The sequence below is a fragment of the Podarcis vaucheri genome (assembly GCF_965113315.1).
Source record: "Podarcis vaucheri genome assembly, chromosome: 3".
NCBI classification, from domain to species: Eukaryota; Metazoa; Chordata; class Lepidosauria; order Squamata; family Lacertidae; genus Podarcis; species Podarcis vaucheri.
Window position 1 is genome coordinate 93354217 of NC_138761.1, and position 18216 is coordinate 93372432.

Sequence of the window (18216 nt, forward strand, 5' to 3'; positions counted from 1 at the left end):
GCTCTAAAATGATAGCGAGAGCCTTTAAGGTCCAGAAGGAACAAAACCATATAGGCCATGTTGCTTAGGAGCCAATTCCTAGGGGTCAAGGTCCCTTTGCCCCCCCATAAAATATTTTAGGGGACTGGGCCCCCACAAAGCTGATGGGCATTGCCATTCAAATGGTGTGCATGTGCCACATATTGTGATCAATTATGCGGGGTGGGGCTTACCTGCTCCCCCCCCATATTTTATTCAAGTTGGCATGGCACCCTGTCATATTGTGATAGATGACAGTTCCCTTTTCACTACTAATGACATTAATCTCACTTTTAGAGATGTTTTATAGGTTTCTACTATTCTACTAGCTCTCCATCACACGCTCTTTTTTTTTTTTTAAGAGAAAGCTGTAGATAAAAAGTAGCCACATGACCATAAAGAATAGAATAGTTGATAATGGAGGAGGAAGTAAAGTGAGTCTTCAAAAAATTTGAAATGGGTTAGTTAGATGGATAAACCCCAGTACAGTGGTACCTCTAGTTATGAACTTAATCCATTCTGGAGGTCCGTTGTTAACCTGAAACTTTTTAACTAGAGGCATGCTTTCACTAATGGGGCCTCTTGCTGCCGCTGCACCGCCGGCACACGATTTCCATTCTCATCCTGGGGCAAAGTTCTCAACTCGAGGTAACTCTTCCAGGTTAGCAGAGTTTGTAACCTGAAGCGTTTGTAACCTGAGGTGTTTGTAACTCGGGGTACCACTGTATTAGATGGGAATAATCTACTCTGGTCTAATATCATGCAGAAACATTTCTGTCTTCTTAATAATAATAATAATAATAATAATAATAATAATAATTTATTATTTGTACCCCGCCCATCTGTCTGGGTTTCCCCAGACACTCTGGGCGGCTCCCAACAGAATATTAAAAACATGATAAAACATCACACATTAAAACTTCCCTAAACAGGGTTGCCTTCAGATGTCTTCTAAAAGTCAGTTGTTTATTTCCTTCACATCTGATGGGAGGGCGTTTCACAGGGGGGGCACCACTACAGAGAAGGCCCTCTGCCTGGTTCCCTGTAACCTCACTTCTCGCAGTGAGGGAACTGCCAGAAGACCCTCGGAGCTGGATCTCGGTGTTTTACTCTATAACCCTATATGTCAAAAGAAGTTCATGCTATGCAAAACTTGCTTATTCTTCCAGACTCTTATCAGGCTATGATATTTCATTTTCCCTTTGCTCTAGTACCAATGTTTGGTTTCACGGATATTGTGGTATGGAATGTATTGCACCTTATGGAAAAAAGCCTTTCAATAATAATTTACTCTTTAAAGAGAAGCAGCTGACACAGGCGTCCAGACTCCTTGACCAAAAGCACTTCTCACTGTTTTGCACACCAGTGTAAATTAATCACAGCCATCTAAATACCCCAAACCCCTCAAAAGGTGAGTGCCACCAGCAGGGAACTCCTTTGTAGATGACCTTTGTCCATATTTCCTAGCCAGCAGCTGCAGCCAAAGATTGTGGTGGCCTCCTGCCCAGTGATACAAGAGCTTGGGTTAATTATGATAAGGACATTAACGTTTGCCCTCAATGCAGCGGCACAGATTTACACTAAACTGAGTTGCGTCATGTTATGTACCTGCAAGAGAACCTTTCCCATTGTGGATTAACTTTGTGCAACTGATTTGACCCTAGGTGAAAAGTCTCAAAAAAGAAGGTGGAGCTTCTGAGCTTTTTATAAACTTGATGCACACAAGTTCAGCCTTTGCTCTGTCTCATAAGAAGTATCACTTGCCCAGCAGGACTTCCAGCAGGTTAGTAGTCAAAGGTAGGCAATTCCTTTGGAGAGTCATAGCTCAAGAGTGACACCCTTGACAGAGGAGTGGTGCAGGGACAATTCCCAAAGACCTCACCTCTGCCCAAAGATTTTCTTCTTTTACCCAGCCACTGTGGGTGGCTCCCAACAGAACATTAAAACGTGGTGGTAGGATTTTCTGGAGATCTGTAATCTTGTGAAAGAAGCTTTTCTGTCTGGATAGACCAAAGGCAGGAGCTGGACAGTGGCAGAACTCTAAAAATCAAATAGCGGTGGGTTGAGGGTTTTGGTGGCACCTCAAAGGAGTGTTGGGTAGAGTTGGGAGAGAAATTTGATTTTAAAAATATATATATACTTTTCAAATATTCATTAATTTTACAATCATTTTAACATTTCAAAGTCTGTCTTCCTTTCCCCTCTTTCTGCGGTTCCTTAAATTTATTTTTTAATATCTTCTGCATATCCAAATTCATTTAATTTGCTCATTTAATTATCGACTTTAAATATATACTGTACTCTTATGAAACTGCAGGTTATTACAATAATCCTGCCGGTGGTTATATCTGTTTGCAATTTATCTGCAAATATTCAATAAACCATTTCCATTCTTTTATAAAAAGTTTGTTATCTTGATTACTTATTCTTCATTTCAAGAAATCGAGAGAAATTTGATTCAGTTTGCATTTTAACGTGCCAAATTTGCATTTTCTGAAATAATATGCCACCTGAAACATAGCTCTCGTTTGAGATTTGCAAATACCTGACAAATACCTCCAGACAAATAGTGCATGAAAATGCACAAAGTGTGCATATAAATGCATTTATTAGTGAAAACAACGTACCATGTAGTTGTCCAGAGAAATAGATCCATTACATTTTTGGAAGCGAGGTTCCTATGCCAGCATCCTGCGAACTCAGCTCTCCAACAGGGAAGGCTGACTTTGGCTTATTGCCTTGCAAAGTTCTAGTGTGAATTGCCACCTAAGTAGCTAAAGGGTGAGTTTTATGGGTCCATTCTGCAGCACCTGCTGTTGTCCAAATGGTGCCATGGCATAGATACAAAGGCAAGGACCAAACAGGATTCAAAACCTCAAGAAGAGGGGGCAAGGAAGGCAAGGCAAATCTTTTGCTTTTCATTAAATTGGCAATTTATGGATGGTGGAGACTGGGGCAAGTTGGTTGAGAGAAGGGAGTGTCTCTGTGAGGAAATCTGAAATAGTTTTAGGATGGAGGTGGGCTCCAGATGTGATCCATCACCATAAAATCCCATCATCCCTGATAGCTAGCCATCCTGGAGAGGCAGGTTTCCAGAGCTGTTTTAGGAGATACAAGGCAGATAGTGACAATGGCAACAGCGCAGGAATGAGGGGGGAATTTACTATTTTGTGCCTCTGTGGATCATGGCCGTCTAATGAGGGTTAAACATTCATTATTTTTAAAAACTCATTTTCAATTTTATCTTTACTATGATATGCCATATCTGCTTGTGCATCATGATTATGAAACTGTTTTTTTAAAAACCAACAGACAAGAAGCCGTTAGACAAGAGAGCCAGCGTGGTGTAGTGGTTAACAGCGATAGACTCGTAATCTGGTGAACTGGGTTCACTTCCCAGCTCCTCCACATGCAGCTGCTGGGTGACCTTGGGCCAGTCACACTTCTCTGAAGTCTCTCAGCCCCACTCACCTCACAGAGTGTTTGTTGTGGGGGAGGAAGGGAAAGGAGATTGTTCGCCGCTTTGAGACTCCTTCGGGTAGTGATAAAGCGGGATATCAAATCCAAACTCAAACTCCTCCTCCTCTTCTTCTTCTTCTTCTTCTTCAATCTGAAATCCTGCTACAAGCAATCACCAACCAGCATTTTAAAAAGTTGTCCTTCTCTAGCGGTAGTTGTTTCTCTATTAAACACCATCTCTCTATCTCTCTGTTATCATAATAGAAAAGTAAGCACTTAGAAACATGGCTGGGAAACCAAAGCTTTACTACATCAATGGAAGAGGCCGGATGGAAACCATAAGGTGGCTGTTGGCTGCAGCTGGGGTCGAGGTTTGTCTTCAGAATTTATCTAAAACCCACCATTTATTTAAGGCTGTAAATATAACCGCATATTTGAAGCACATCCCTCTCCGCCCCCACAAAAAAAAGAATATGGGGAAATGTAGCTTGTTCAAGGCTGTTATGTGCATACATAAATGAGGGTGTTGAGAATTGTAGCTCTGTGGGGATAAACCAGATCTCCCAGGATTCCTTGGGAGAAGTCATGTGCTTTCAAAGTGCTTTGAAGGCATGCAGACTAGGAATCCATTTCAGGCAGTTGGGTCCAGTCCTACCATATGGCAGAGTGAGGCACCTGCCTCGGGTGACTGATTTTAATTATTCTGGAAGGGTAGCAAATTGTCGCATTTACAGTGTTTTCATTCACTATTGTGGCACCTTTATTGTCAGGGACAGGGATTTTCTGCGTCATGTGCCGAAATAAATTGACTTGTGCAGGGGAACCATTTGGTGTTCTGTCTCAGACAGAGAAAAGTCTTGGGCTGGCCTTGCTTTCACACCAAGACATCCATTTTTGTGACTTCCCTGTTTCAGGGCATGAACTGCTTTCCGACTCACACCACTTTTAATATCATATCCCCACTTCAACCATCAATGACATTAGCAGTGGAATTAATATTGTCCCAGCCCTTATAATCCCCTCCCATGCTTTGTGGCACGTTCCTATCTCGTATTGCTTTCCCAAAAAAATGACAACAGAAGAGGAGATTACTTAGGGGGTTTCCATGAAATTTCCTCCAGTGCTTGAAAAACTCTGGGCTATTTATGGCAGCTGAAATTATTTCATGAGACCCTTGAAATCTTCTGCCTCTTTTATTTTCTAGTTTGAAGAACAATTTATTGAGTCAAACGAAGATCTGGAAAAGTTAAGGAAGGGTGAGTATGACATCTGAATATCTCAGGATACTTTAGAGGATAATCACACAGACACCAAGATTACACGGAAGTTAAAAGAGCAAGTTTATAGTCTAGATGGATTCCCTGTACAATATGAAGAATAGACAATCTACTCTGAAGAGTCACTGCAATTCTACATATGCCTCCTCACATGTGGGCCACATTGAGTTCAGTGGGACTATCTTCCAGTCTTAATCATAGGTGTTTTCAAAGTTCTCCAGTTCTTCATTGTGCCCTTAATCTCAGTTACCTGTGCACGATTTTCGGCAAGAATATGTGTGAATTTACAGTTGTTATCTGGTTGTATTGCCTTTAACTCTGTCCTTTGAAAGTGAAGAGAGTTTCCTAACAATAGACAGCAACCTTCAACACATGATATTCAACACTGCATTTTGCAGGGCAGTTTGCTTGTTTTTAGCTAGAGAGCAGATTTAGCATATACACACAAAACTAGTTTTCCATTGTGTGTTTGCTGTACAGGTTTAGCACATTTCTGCAAAAGCATTCTTCACTATACAAAAAAAAGCAGAGGCAAACTTTATGATCAGAAAGGAACAATGGAGAAGTAAATACTCAGATTCAAAGCATGTCAGATGTTCCTGAAAATTCACATGTCCTTGTAATTAACTGGGAGAATGAAATGACACTTTTCATCTTCCTTTGAAAAGATGGAGTCCTGCTCTTTCAACAAGCGCCCATGGTGGAAATTGATGGGATGAAGATGGTGCAGACGCGAGCTATTCTCAACTACATTGCAACCAAATACAATCTCTATGGGAAGGATGTGAAGCAGAGAGCATTGTACTGTAACATTTCTATAAGTTTTGTTATTAATGCATGATCCAAGAAGAAATCTCTAGTCTGTGATATAATCTGCTGACAAGCTATGAGTCAGCGCATTTCAACTCCCTGTGACTGCCAAGTAAAACAAAAAAGGTTCAAGATTGAGCAATGTGAGCTAATATCATCTCTCAGTTTCCCAACTAGTTCATGTGGACTGGTTCATTTGAAATCAAGGTGGTTTCTCCAAAGTTCATGCCCTAGACATTCATTTAATCTCAATAGATTGCATCACTGGAGGTCAAGACACCTTTCCCATTCCCCCCCTTTTCGCTTATATAATTCTGATTTTTAATATGATTTGCTTTAAAAAAAGTGAAACTGAAGAATGTCTCTATGACTGATCAGCAAATCATACAGTTTTTTGTTCATTGTGCATATTTATGCCCATGAAAATAGGGGCATTTCCTGCTAATGTGTTTTTTCTATCAGACAAATGATATTATCCCGAAAGCACTTTTATTATGGTGTATGAGAGAGAGAGAGACTGAGACTGAGAGACACTGAGAGAGAAAAGGGCTCTTTCAAAGGAAGAAATATACCTTCTCCAAAATATAGAAGCATTGTCCCTGTTTTTCTACTGAGATGACTCAATTCTCCCCTCTCCCTCTTGTGTTGGTTCTGTTTGTCTTACCATTGTGTTGTTGTTGTTGTTATATCCATTTGTCCAGTGCCCATGTGTGCTGTTTTCTGAAAAGAGTATAGTTTAAAGGGCTTTCCACAGAGAACAAGGTAAAAGAGGCTTTGGCATGGAAAGCCCCATACAAATAGGAATTAGTTGCCACAAGACTCTAGATCTGTGCGGTTAATTTTCACAATCCCATTCTGTCCTACATATGTGGTTTTACTCCTGCTTCCATTAGCCCTGGCCAGCATGGCCTAAGGTCAGGGGTGATGGAAGTAGGAACCAAATAAACTTCTGGAGGTAAACAGCTTCTCTATCCCTGCTACAGAGGGGCAACAGGTCTAGCACCCAGGGATATCCGTATGATTTTATTATTGAGTTATTTGAGTTGGTTGAGTTGAGTTGTTTTTTAAAGCCCACCCTTCAGCCAAAAAACATTCCTGGAGCAGCTTAAAAATCACTTTGAAAAGATACCCCCCTCCACACACATACCTCAAGCATCTCATCTGAAAAGAAATGACATGAAAGGAACATGAATCAGGTGTGAGGAGGAAATAAGCAAATTGAGGTTCAAGTTCCTCGCTGCCGTCTTTCTATGTGGGTGAGGTGCTCTGAATTGTTGAAGTGGCTACACAATATTTTTTTAAAAAATATTATTCCTGATGTTGTTGTTATTATCTGAGAGGAAGAAACACTTTCCCACCATTGACACACGAGCTTTATTGGTGTCCGCGATTTTCAATGTACCACACCAAGTCCCATGGTCCCTGGCGATCCAGTCACAACAACATTTTCTTTCCCTCAGGATTGATATGTATTGTGAAGGTACTATGGATCTGTATGAACTGATGCTGATGCTTCCCATCAGGCCAGCTGACACGAGGGAGAAGGAGTTTGCAAACATTGTCGAAAAAGCCACCACCAGATACTTCCCAGCCTTCGAAAAGGTACGAGGCAAAGAAGGAACGGAACTTACAACCCCTTTTGAGAGAACAGAGTCACCTATGCTCAACTGTAGTTGGCAGCTGGTAATGTTGACAGGACTGCCTGGTCTGTCAGAAATCATTTTCTTAATTCTTCATTTTCCAAACGGCAACAGTAAATTTTAGACCATGTCCTGAGCTAAAAGGAAACATTTTAGTGGTGTGAGAGAAGAGTAAGCATAGCACACAGCGTGTTAATACCCCAGCTTCTCACTTTTGGTGCAGTGGCTTTTCAGATGAAGTGGGGGGGGGGGGTTGGCACTCCTTACCTCAGTACTGATCCAAATCCTCTTCATGTCATGATGCAATATTATCTGGGTGCTTGGTTTACAAAAGTTGCCCAAATATATAGTCTCCATTTTGTTTATGTAGCTGAAGTACTCTTAAAACATTTCCCGCTCTGTAGGTCCTCAAAGATCACAGGCAAAATTTCCTGGTGGGAAATCAGCTCAGCAAAGCAGATATTCAACTGCTTGAAGCCATTTTAATGGCAGAAGAGCTGAAGGCTGATATTCTCTCCCAATTCCCTCTTTTAAAGGTAAGCAACACAATTTCACAACTTATTATAAAAGATAAAAGATGAACAGGTGTTGTTGTTGTTTTTGTAATGATTGATGATTGATTGATTGATTGATTGATTGATACACACCCCGCCCATCTGGCTGGGTTTCCCCAGGCCACTCTGGCTGGCTCCCAACAGAACATTAAAAACACGATAAAACATCAAACATTAAAAACTTGCCTAAGTAGGTACAGTGGTACCTCGGGTTACATATTCTTCAGGTTACATACGCTTCAGGTTACACACTCCGCTAACCCAGAAATAGTGCTTCAGGTTAAGAACTTTGCTTCAGGATAAGAACAGAAATCGGGCTCTGGCGGCATGGCAGCAGCAGGAGGCCCCATTAGCTAAAGTGGTGCTTCAGGTTAAGAACAGTTTCAGCTTAAGAACGGACCTCCGGAACGAATTAAGTACTTAACCTGAGGTACCACTGTACAGGTTCCCTGGCTCTTGCAAGTTCTCATTAGCTGTGAAACCATCCAGATCTTGCTGCACTGCAGCTCCCATCCACCCCATTCACTGGCCATGCTGGCTGGGGCTGATGGGAAATGTAGGCCGTCCATAAGGGAAAGGTCATAGGTTCCCTACCTCTGTGCTAGAGCAGTGTTTTTCAACCTTTTTTGGGCAAAGGCACACTTGTTTCATGAAAAAAATCACGAGGCGCACCACCACTGTGTGCGGAGAGGGAGATGTCAGAGCCCCGCTGCTCTCTATGGGGAATCGGATGAGAGCGGACCGCCTGTCCGCTCTCATCCGATCCCATCCAATCTGATCCCCACCCAGGACGGATGGAAAATAGGGTGGACACAGTCCAGCGCCCGCCTAGTGGGCGAAAAATTGACTTTTTTTTAAAAAAAAAATCTTTCGAATTTTTCAATTTTTCCCACGGCACACCAGGCAACATCTCACGGCACACTAGTGTGCCGCGGAACAGTGGTTGAAAAACACTGTGCTAGAGCACACTATCCAGACAAGAGTAGCAGAATAGCAAGGGGGTTGGAAGCAGCGACACACCATAGGGAACAATATGTCTGCTAATTGCAAATACCATTCAAGTCAAACTGCCCCAAAGTGAGACTCCATATTCCGTTTTCCAAGGTATACTCGGTAAGGTAAAGGTACAGGGACCCCTGACCATTAGGTCCATTTGTGGCCGACTCTGGGGTTGTGGCGCTCATCTCGCTTTACAGGCCAAGGGAGCCGGCGTACAGCTTCCAGGTCTTGTGGCCAGCATGACTAAGCCGCTTCTGGCGAACCAGAGCAGCGCACGGAAACGCCGTTTACCTTCCCGCCGGAGTGGTACCTATTTATCTACTTGCACTTTGACGTGCTTTCAAACTGCTAGGTTGGCAGGAGCAGGGACCGAGCAACGGGAGCTCACCCCGTTGCGGGGATTCGAACACCGACCTTCTGATCGGCAAGTCCTAGGCTCTGTGGTTTAACCCACAGCGCCACCCGTGTCCCTTACATCTTAGCTTTATATTATATTATATTATATCTGGTTTCTCACTGGTAGCAGTTGCTGTACTTCACACCCTTGAGCTTGGAATGGCACTGCTAGGAGTCAGGGGAGAGACGTGTTTGCCTGCATGAAAGAATGGGATGCCTGTTTGTCTGTGGTCGGGGATGGGGAGATAAGTGTAGCATCAGTAGACATTAGCTTTGTCACTGTAGTTAAACACTGATAGTTCTTCTGCTTCCACCAGCCCTCACTCCAAGGCTGAATCCTGAATTTCCAAACTTGGCATGTTTAGAATGTGAGCTTCCTCAATAAGTAGCTGAGTATATAACAAACGTATACCCGGCACACATTTTCAAGATAAATTTATGTTGTTTTAAAAACTGTGGGTATATAGACTCTATATAAATTGACCTGTGAGTGGACCCGCGTACTTGGTACAGCTCTGTTATTCTCTGGGGACCTTTGCTGGTATACAACAGATAGATTGTGCAGGTTCCCAGGCTTTAAAAATGTCTGTACGCATATAGTGTATATGTGTGCGTGTGTGTTTTGGTGATTGAGCATGTAGCATTGAGGCATCAGATCAAGGCCTGCATTTTAAAATGAGCTTAAAAAATATATTTGCAAATGTTTGTATGTCTCATGCCAGGCATAAAGCAGCTGGCTAAGTACTTTGGCAGTTGTTTATCTCCTTGAACAGGGCCCCCCTGATTTATAATAGTAACAGGAGACACGTTTCTCAAAGTTGTAAAAGGGAAATATAGGCTGGGAGCAAAGGTTACATTGACCCTACAAATTACAGAATACAATCAAGCTGCAAAAACACTAATTAAGAGTTGGTAAATAGTAAAATTTATTGTTTAACAGAAGACTTGAACCATATTTTCCTAAGGTTAAAGGGCAAGAGCTAATAGGAACAGCAGCTGGCTAGGAAAGGGAGTTGTAAATTGAAGAGGTTACTTTTGAAACTGCTTTTACTAAGTTCCTTTTCTTCTAAAAATCTATCTATGTTATGTATGAAATATATTGGCTTAATGTAATTATGCAAAGGATTTAGAAAGTAAGAAATGTTAGATTCTTATGTTAGATTCTTATTTCATTGATGGTGTGTGAGAAGGTGAACCCAAGATCTCTGTTTAGACAAAACTTAATACCATGAGCCATCTGTTTTAGCCATCTGTTTTGGAGTGAAGGGGCAACAGGGTAATAGGGCAATAGGGCAAAAAGGTTATCTGGTAATTAAGGTGCCTGGTCGAGGCAAATATAAGATATATGGCTACTTGTCTCCCATTTACGGATAGAAGGAAATATAGCTCTTTGTCTCCCATAAAAGGTAATAGGAAATGGGTGTATCTTTTATGATTGGTTCTAGCAAACAACCAATAGGAATTTCAACCAGGCTGATTGGACAGAGGCAGCCAAAGGAGGAGCAAGGGGGCTGGGCTGAGGAAATATAAGTGCTGGCCATCAGGGCTGGAGTGGGCAGAGCTTTGGTAACCATATACCACTGTGTCTCTCATTTATTTGTCTGACAAATAAATTATTATTTTAATTTCTCTATTGCTGCGTTGAATATTTCATTCCAGCTAAGCGTTAACCACAAGCAGGGTGCTACAGCATCACATGGCAACAGGCACACATCCTAAACTAGGACTTAGTAGTTTAATAGGAGCAGCAGCTCTGGAGCTCATAAGTATGGTGCCATTAATTCAGCCGAACTAGTAGATCTATACTTGCACCCCTTTCTGGATATCTTCAGCCTCCATATAAAGGAAAGCGGCAGGCCACACAGATGAGAGCTCAGTATGCTTACTGAAGCATAAGCCGAGCTCTAGTATGGAGCTTTTATCCCCCTTTGCATATCTAAAACACCATCGTCTCTGAAACGTGACTTGGGTTTCCATCACACAAATAAGGCCCATATTCATGGATAAGCCATTTGTGAATTAACCGTGGACTCTTAAAAGCAACTCACAAGCCTGCAAATAGTGGCTTCCATCTTCAAAGGAGCAACCTTGAAATAACTGTGTTTCGTAGATAATAAAGTTTCTCATAAATAGTTTCAGTATTGATGATCAAGTTGTACTACCATCATGGTGAGAGATGATTCTTCAGGAATGCCACCATTTTTGCTATAAGACTTCTCCTTTTCTCTTCTAAATGTTTTGCTGTTTCTCTTTTCAGGCTTTTAAAGTAAGAATCAGCAGCATCCCTACAGTTAAGAAATTTATGCAGCCCGGGAGTCCAAGAAAACCACCAATGGAAGTTAAGGATGTGCCAGGGATCATGAAGATTTTCTATGGATAAACTGAAACAAAGCAAAATTATTTCACCTCAGTTGTAGGTAGCTACAACTACACTGGGCACAAATTGGGGTGCAAATTCACAAAGCTACAGTGAGAACAACAAGAGTAAAAGATGGTAATATTGTGTGGCGCTACACTGAAATGTAATAAAACATTCTACAGCTTTTATACTTTTGTGCAATGTTTTTCTTGAGTAGCCAATAACATGTCTGTCCAACCACCACTAGTTCCTGCTGGTGCTTTGCATAAACAAAGCCAAGTTTGACAATTCGGCAGCTAAACGCTAACCCAAATGGATACATAACAAGCAGGAATTAACAAGGTGACCCCTACCCAAAGACTGAGGCTGCCACCCTTTCCCCACATTTAATACGGCCGGGCTTCCTTCTCCCATTCATTGGATTGTGCAGTTGTGGGGAAGCTTTGCCTGATCAAACTTCTATTGAAGCCACAAGAACTTTGCTTCAGGATAAGAACAGAAATCGTGCAGCAGCGGTGCGGCAGCAGCAGGAGGCCCCATTAGCTAAAGTGGTGCTTCAGGTTAAGAACGGACCTCCGGAACGAATTAAGTACTTAACCCAAGGTACCACTGTACACCCAAGAGATCACTGCAGCCCACGGGACAGTTTCTCCTGCAAAGATCTCATAAGATGCCTCTACAATAACTCAGAGCAGGGCTTTGAGTGTGGCTGTCTCTGTCCTGTGAAATAGCATTCCTGTTGAAACCCGACAAGTGCTCTCTATCTGCACATTTCTTTTTACTGACAGGATTTCCCATCTGGATAAACGGGCCTCTTTTTTACCATGAGCATTTGCTTTTTTCCCAATCCTAAATGCATTTGAGATGCTGTATATGTGTTTTAACTATTTATAATAATCTTATGTGTAAATTGCCTTTAGATGGCTGTTTAGAAGATTGCGGGAGAATCAATTATTATAATAACAACAATAAAAAATGGTTATAGGACAACAGCCATGGGAAAAAACTATTTTTACACACTTCTCTATAAATTCATGATTTCCTCCCCCCCAAAAAAATGTAAATGGTTTTGATAGGTTTCTGGTGGCCTTACACAGTGCCCCCCCCCCAAAAAAATGTTTAGGGGTACTCTCATTTTCCTACTCATCTTGAAATACTGCCCCTCAATGAGGCCAAACTTAGATTCACAAAATTTTAAGGAGTATGCATACCCCTGAGTCTCTCCCCCCCCCCGGAAAAAAGCACTGGCCTTATGACCCAGGGAGCCATTCACAGCAGCCAGCAGATCCGAGTTCTCTTTCCTAGATTAATGTCCAGAAGCAAAAAAAAAAAAAAAAAAGTCGTGAACAGCTTAAATGTTAAACCAACGGTTAAGATCTGCTGAGTTGTACTCATAGTATCTCCAAGGTCAGAAAAGTTGATAATTAGTTTGTGCAATGGGTTTTGCAACTTTTTTTAAAATAAAAAAGAACAGTTCGATAAAAAATAATAATAACTAACTAACGTACACAGGCTAGATAGGGCCTGGCAGAGCACCCATTCATTCATTTATTTTTTTTGCTTGCACAGCAGACAGAACATTCAGAAGATACAGTTTCCCTTTCAGCTCCATGGCAAGGGACAGTCTTATCTGCTGAATTTCTGCCTTTCATGCAGCTGTTAAAGGCACAAAGCGTCTTTCAGGGGAAACCGTGGAAGCCATATTAGCAAAGCAAAAGAGGAAGAGCAACAGTGATGTAAATTATACTGATACCACACCACTACCCTCCTTCTCCCCTCTATTCTAGCTCCCAGCTCCATCCCTTCTCTTAAACATCTTTTTGGTCGAACACAATCATTCACCACCAGCATTGCTGACAGACCAGGAAAACCCCCAGCAAGGCTGTACTCTTGTGCCTTTAACAGTGCCGTGATCTGCAGAAATTAGGAAGTGACGCTTCTGGCAGTATGCAGATAAATATTACAGGAGTTTAGCTGAGCCTCCCTGCAATGTAAGGGACATAGATACAGGACCGGATTTAGGTTTGATGAGGCCCGAAGCTACTGAAGGTAATGTTGGTTTCTATTTCCCTCACTGAGCAGCAACTGCAGTCACAAGACATTGTTTTGCATTCCACAGTCCAAGTTACTGTTGGATTCCCACGGGAATGGGAGACTGGATGTGACGTACACTGGTTTCCTGTTTTTCAGTGTTCTCTCGGTTTCTTTGTTAGAGAGACAGTTGCTTCTCTGCTCTCACAGAAGCAAGATGCATGTTTGTATTCTCTCAGCATAGAGTGGAAATAAAGTTAAGAATGTGGCACATACTGCTTATCCTTCTGCTGTGTGGACTACTCTGCTTGGGCTCAAGATAAGACGAGCCTGTATCAGCTTCAGGTGGGCCGAAGCTGGTCAAAATCTCACAGGGAATGGGGCCCTTTATATGTCCAGCTGTCCTCTGTCAACAACAAATTGCCACTGTTTTTTGCTTTGAATATATGCTATACAGTGGTACCTCGGGTTACAGATGCTTCAGGTTACAGACACTTCAGGTTACAGGCTCCGCTAACCCAGAAATAGTACCTCGGGTTAAGAACTTTGCTTCAGGATGAGAACAGAAATCGTGCTCCGGCAGCAGCGGGAGGCCCCATTAGCTAAAGTGGTACCTCAGGTTAAGAACAGTTTCAGGTTAAGAACAGACCTCCAAAAGGAATTAAGTTCTTAACCTGAGGTACCACTGTATGGTAATTTATGGACTTAATAGGTATCTAAAGCCATTTGCACATAGCAAAAGATGTATTTTATCAAAGTAATTGTTGAAAAGTCCATGCAGAATGCAAAGTCCATGCAGGATATGGGCACCCTATATATATATATAAATGATCAAACCAGTGATATTTTAGGGAGCAGGCTAGCAGGCGGGGCCCATTACTTACAGCATAGGAGCCTACACAACACAAAACCCTGTTGCTGTATGGAGGTTTTATTTTATTTGGTTTTTTTATCTTATATATATTTTGGAAATGTACATCCATTTTTTTCCCTTTATTTTTTTGGAGGGCCCCCAAGAGAGTGGGGCCCTAAGCTATAGCTTGTTTAGCTTATATGTAAATCAGACAACAGAGCTATGCAAGGGCACAGCATGGATTGCCAGTGGGGGGGGGGACACAGACCTAGCTTGCTAGTAGTACATGTGAAAAGGATCTAGGGATCTGAGTGGACCACAAGCTTAATACGAGTCCACAGGGTGATGCAGCAGCAAAGAAAGAGAATGCTATTCTAAGGCTGCATCAACAGAAGTACAGTGTCCAGATCAAGGGAAGTAACAGTCCCACTCCATTCTGCTCTATTCATGCAGGTGGCGTTGTGGTCTAAACCACTGAGCCTCTTGGGCTTGCCGATCAGAAGGTCAGCGGTTCGAATCCCTGCAATGGGGTGAGCTCCTGTTGCTCGGTCGCTGCTCCTGCCAACCTAGCATTTTGAAAGCACATCAAAGTGCAAGTAGATAAATAGGTACCACTCTGGCGGGAAGGTAAACAGTGCTTCCGTGCGCTGCTCTTGTTTCAGTGTTCCGTTGCCCCAGAAGCAGCTTAGCCATGCTGGCCACATGACCCAGAAAAACTGTCTGTGGACAAACGCCGGCTCCCTTGGCCCATAAAGCGAGATGAGCGCCGCAACCCCAGAGTCGTCTGCGACTGGACTTAACTGTCAGGGGTCTTTTCCCTTTCCCTTTCTATTCTGCCTTGGTCAGACCACACCTGGAATACTGTGTCCACAATTTAGGAAGAATGTTCACAAGCTGGAACATTTGCAGAGGAGGACGACCAAGAAGATCAAGGGTCTGGACACCGAGCTTTATTAGGAATGGTTGAGGGAGTTGCGCATGTTTTGCCCGGAAAAGAGGAAATGGAGAGGAAGTTGGATTTTCAGACGAGCCAAACACTGATTTCCTTGAGCATGTGCAAGAGCTGGAAGCATCCTGTGGCCCCCCCAGATGTTGCTAGACTGCAGTTTCAGCCAACTGCAGCCAGTATGTAAGCTGGCTACAGGCAGATAAGATTTTTAGATGATGACATCAAAGTACCGTATTTTTTGCTCTATAAGACTCACTTTTTCCCTCCTAAAAAGTAAGGGGAAATGTGCGTGCGTCTTATGGAGCGAATGCAGGCTGCGCAGCTATCCCAGAAGCCAGAACAGGAAGAGGGATTGCTGCTTTCACTGCGTAGCGATCCCTCTTGCTGTTCTGGCTTCTGAGATTCAGAATCCCCCCCCTTGTTTTCCTCCTCCAAAAACTAGGTGTGTCTTGTGGTCTGGTGCATCTTATAGAGCGAAAAATACGGTAATTATCAGTTAAAAAGAGAGGAAGAGTCGGTTACTATGTCTCCTGAGCATCTCTTTAAATATTTTATGTGGAGTGACTGCCATCTTCTGGATCTTACCTGTCAGGCTGAAAGAAAAACAGACTTCACTTGTATGCCTTATTTCTGCTATTTTAATCCAAACTGGCATTTCCCTCTGTCTCCACAGTTTAATTTCCATAAAAGCATGCTGCTCATATTCACTCTGTAAGTCAAAATAACTCCAAGATCCCACTTAGAAATGGCCAATCCTCTTTTGGCAACATAGTGACTCAATGCTTGCTTGTGACATATATGACAATGATGTATTCATTATTTATGCTTGTTTACCTCAGGATCAAATCATTTAGTTTATTGGTCCCGTTTCTATGATTCTGTAATTTTTGTATATTGTTTCCCCCTCTTTATTTGTTTTTCATTACTTTGACCCCTGATCTGGGATTAAGAACATTCAACAAAGTGATCAATAAAGCTTTTACAACATATACCATGGTCTTGCTCCTTATCCTTCCATTTTGAAAATGTTGGTTAAATTTAAAACTTGGCAAAAGAATGGAAGCGTTCACAAGCAGTAACCTTGAGATAACAGTTGATTGCAAGCTAAAATATCCTAGCAACAGCATGACAGAAACGGCAGACCCTCCACGTGTCCCTATTTTCCAGGGACGTCCCTGATTTAGAGAAGCTGTCCTGGTTTCTTATTTGATCCTGAAACGTCCTACTTTTCCTTAGGATGTCCCTATTTTCATTGGAGAAATGTCGGAGGGTATGGAGTTATCTGACCCCCAAACTGTCTGAAGGCAATCCTATATAGGGAAGCTTTTCTTAATGCTTAATGTTTTATTATGTTTTTTATATATGTAGGTGTCAGGGAACTGACATCGGAGGGAGAGGCGAAGGGGAGGCTCCCAGATGATGCTGGCGAAGGACCCAGCAGCAGGGGGAGAAACAGCTCAGTAGAGGGGGAAGCCAATCAGCGCAACACCGGGGATAAAGGGGGGCAGATGGGGGAATTGGAGAGAGGGCTCCAGGACTCTTCACTGGACATCAGTGAGGAGAGCCCAGGTCCTCCGCTACCCACGCCTTCCCTGCGCAGAAGACTCCCGCGCAGTGAGAGGAGGAGGAGACTGGGTGTCAAACAACTTTTATGTTGGAAGAGGTTCAAGAAACGCCCACTGACGGATTCTGCCAGTGACTGAGGCAGCCACCATGAGAAGGGGCTGTGCAGTCAGAAAGTTTTAACAAGGCGAATTAACCGAGAAAGGCACCAGTTTACGCACGAGTAACTCATACCCATTACAGTAGGGTTGCTATATTTTGAAGAGCAAAAAAGAGGACATATTTGAAAATTTCTACTTTTAACGATGGATCTCTATGACTACTCTCATTATAAAAAAGAGGACGTGCTATGGAAAAAGGGGATATATGGCAACCCTATTGGAAGCTGCCCAGAGTGGCTGGGGCAACCCAGTAAGATGTATGGGGTATAAATAGTAAAATTATCATTATTGAATTGGACATCCCTATTTTCACTGGAGAAATGTTGGAGGGTATGAAACAATACTTCAAAGTGCTTGCGTGTGTGAGAAGGATTTTTGCTGGTCTCTAAGGTGCTCCTGGACAATTTTTTTTCATTTTTAAAAATATATATTTCAGCTCAGTGGCAGAGCATCTAGGAGCTCTTTCACATTTCAGCTTTCTCCATGCCTAGAAAACAGGGGCAAAACTCGGCTTTATTTCACCTGGGGCAAAGACCCAATTGGCATCCCCTTGCATGCATTTGCGCGCGCGCGCGCACACACACACACACACAGGCTGGGAGCCTCAGTGGTGTCTCTCTGGAGCTTTCACCCAGGCCAAAAAACCTGGCTAGTCCTCCCATAGCTATGGCTCTGCTAGAGAGCATGTGTACGAGCAGTTTTCCTCCCACCACCTCTCCTGCTACACTCTTTCCCAGGACTCAGAGAGGACTGCAGAGGGAGGAGCAGACGCCGGTGACACGCAGGCGCAGTCTTCACCTGCTTGCACGCAGCTTGGGTGAGGGATATAAATAAGCTGAGGTTGGGGGTGGAGCCTCTCTGTTGTGGCCACTGCCTCAATGGGTGCACCCCTAGGAACAGCTGAGACATGTAGGACTGATGCACATGCCCTAACTTGTAAGTGCACTTCTGACTATAAAGAGTTAATTCTTCACTCCAGACATTTCTAGCTTGACTGTGCTGTAACAAAGAGCAAAATGTTGTGCTAATGGAAGAAGGGCATTGAACCTCACCCAATGTGTTACAGGCATCCACCAGTTGTTGTTTAAAAAACAACTGGTGTTTTTTAATACCAGTTAATAAGAAAAAAGAGGGACGCGGGTGGCGC

General features: G+C 42.8%; 1 protein-coding gene across 1 annotated transcript; it reads left to right on the plus strand.

Annotated features, from left to right (window-relative positions):
• The first annotated feature begins 1683 nt into the window (after positions 1 to 1683).
• On the plus strand, positions 1684 to 11700 carry LOC309529918 (glutathione S-transferase-like). The gene is made up of 7 exons (XM_082218395.1): positions 1684 to 1815; positions 3742 to 3848; positions 4682 to 4733; positions 5423 to 5555; positions 7025 to 7166; positions 7609 to 7740; positions 11411 to 11700. The coding sequence occupies exons 2-7, from the start codon at positions 3762 to 3764 to the stop codon at positions 11531 to 11533; spliced, it is 669 nt and encodes a 222-aa protein (XP_082074521.1). The 5' UTR covers positions 1684 to 1815; positions 3742 to 3761; the 3' UTR covers positions 11534 to 11700.
• Positions 11701 to 18216: the final 6516 nt, after the last annotated feature.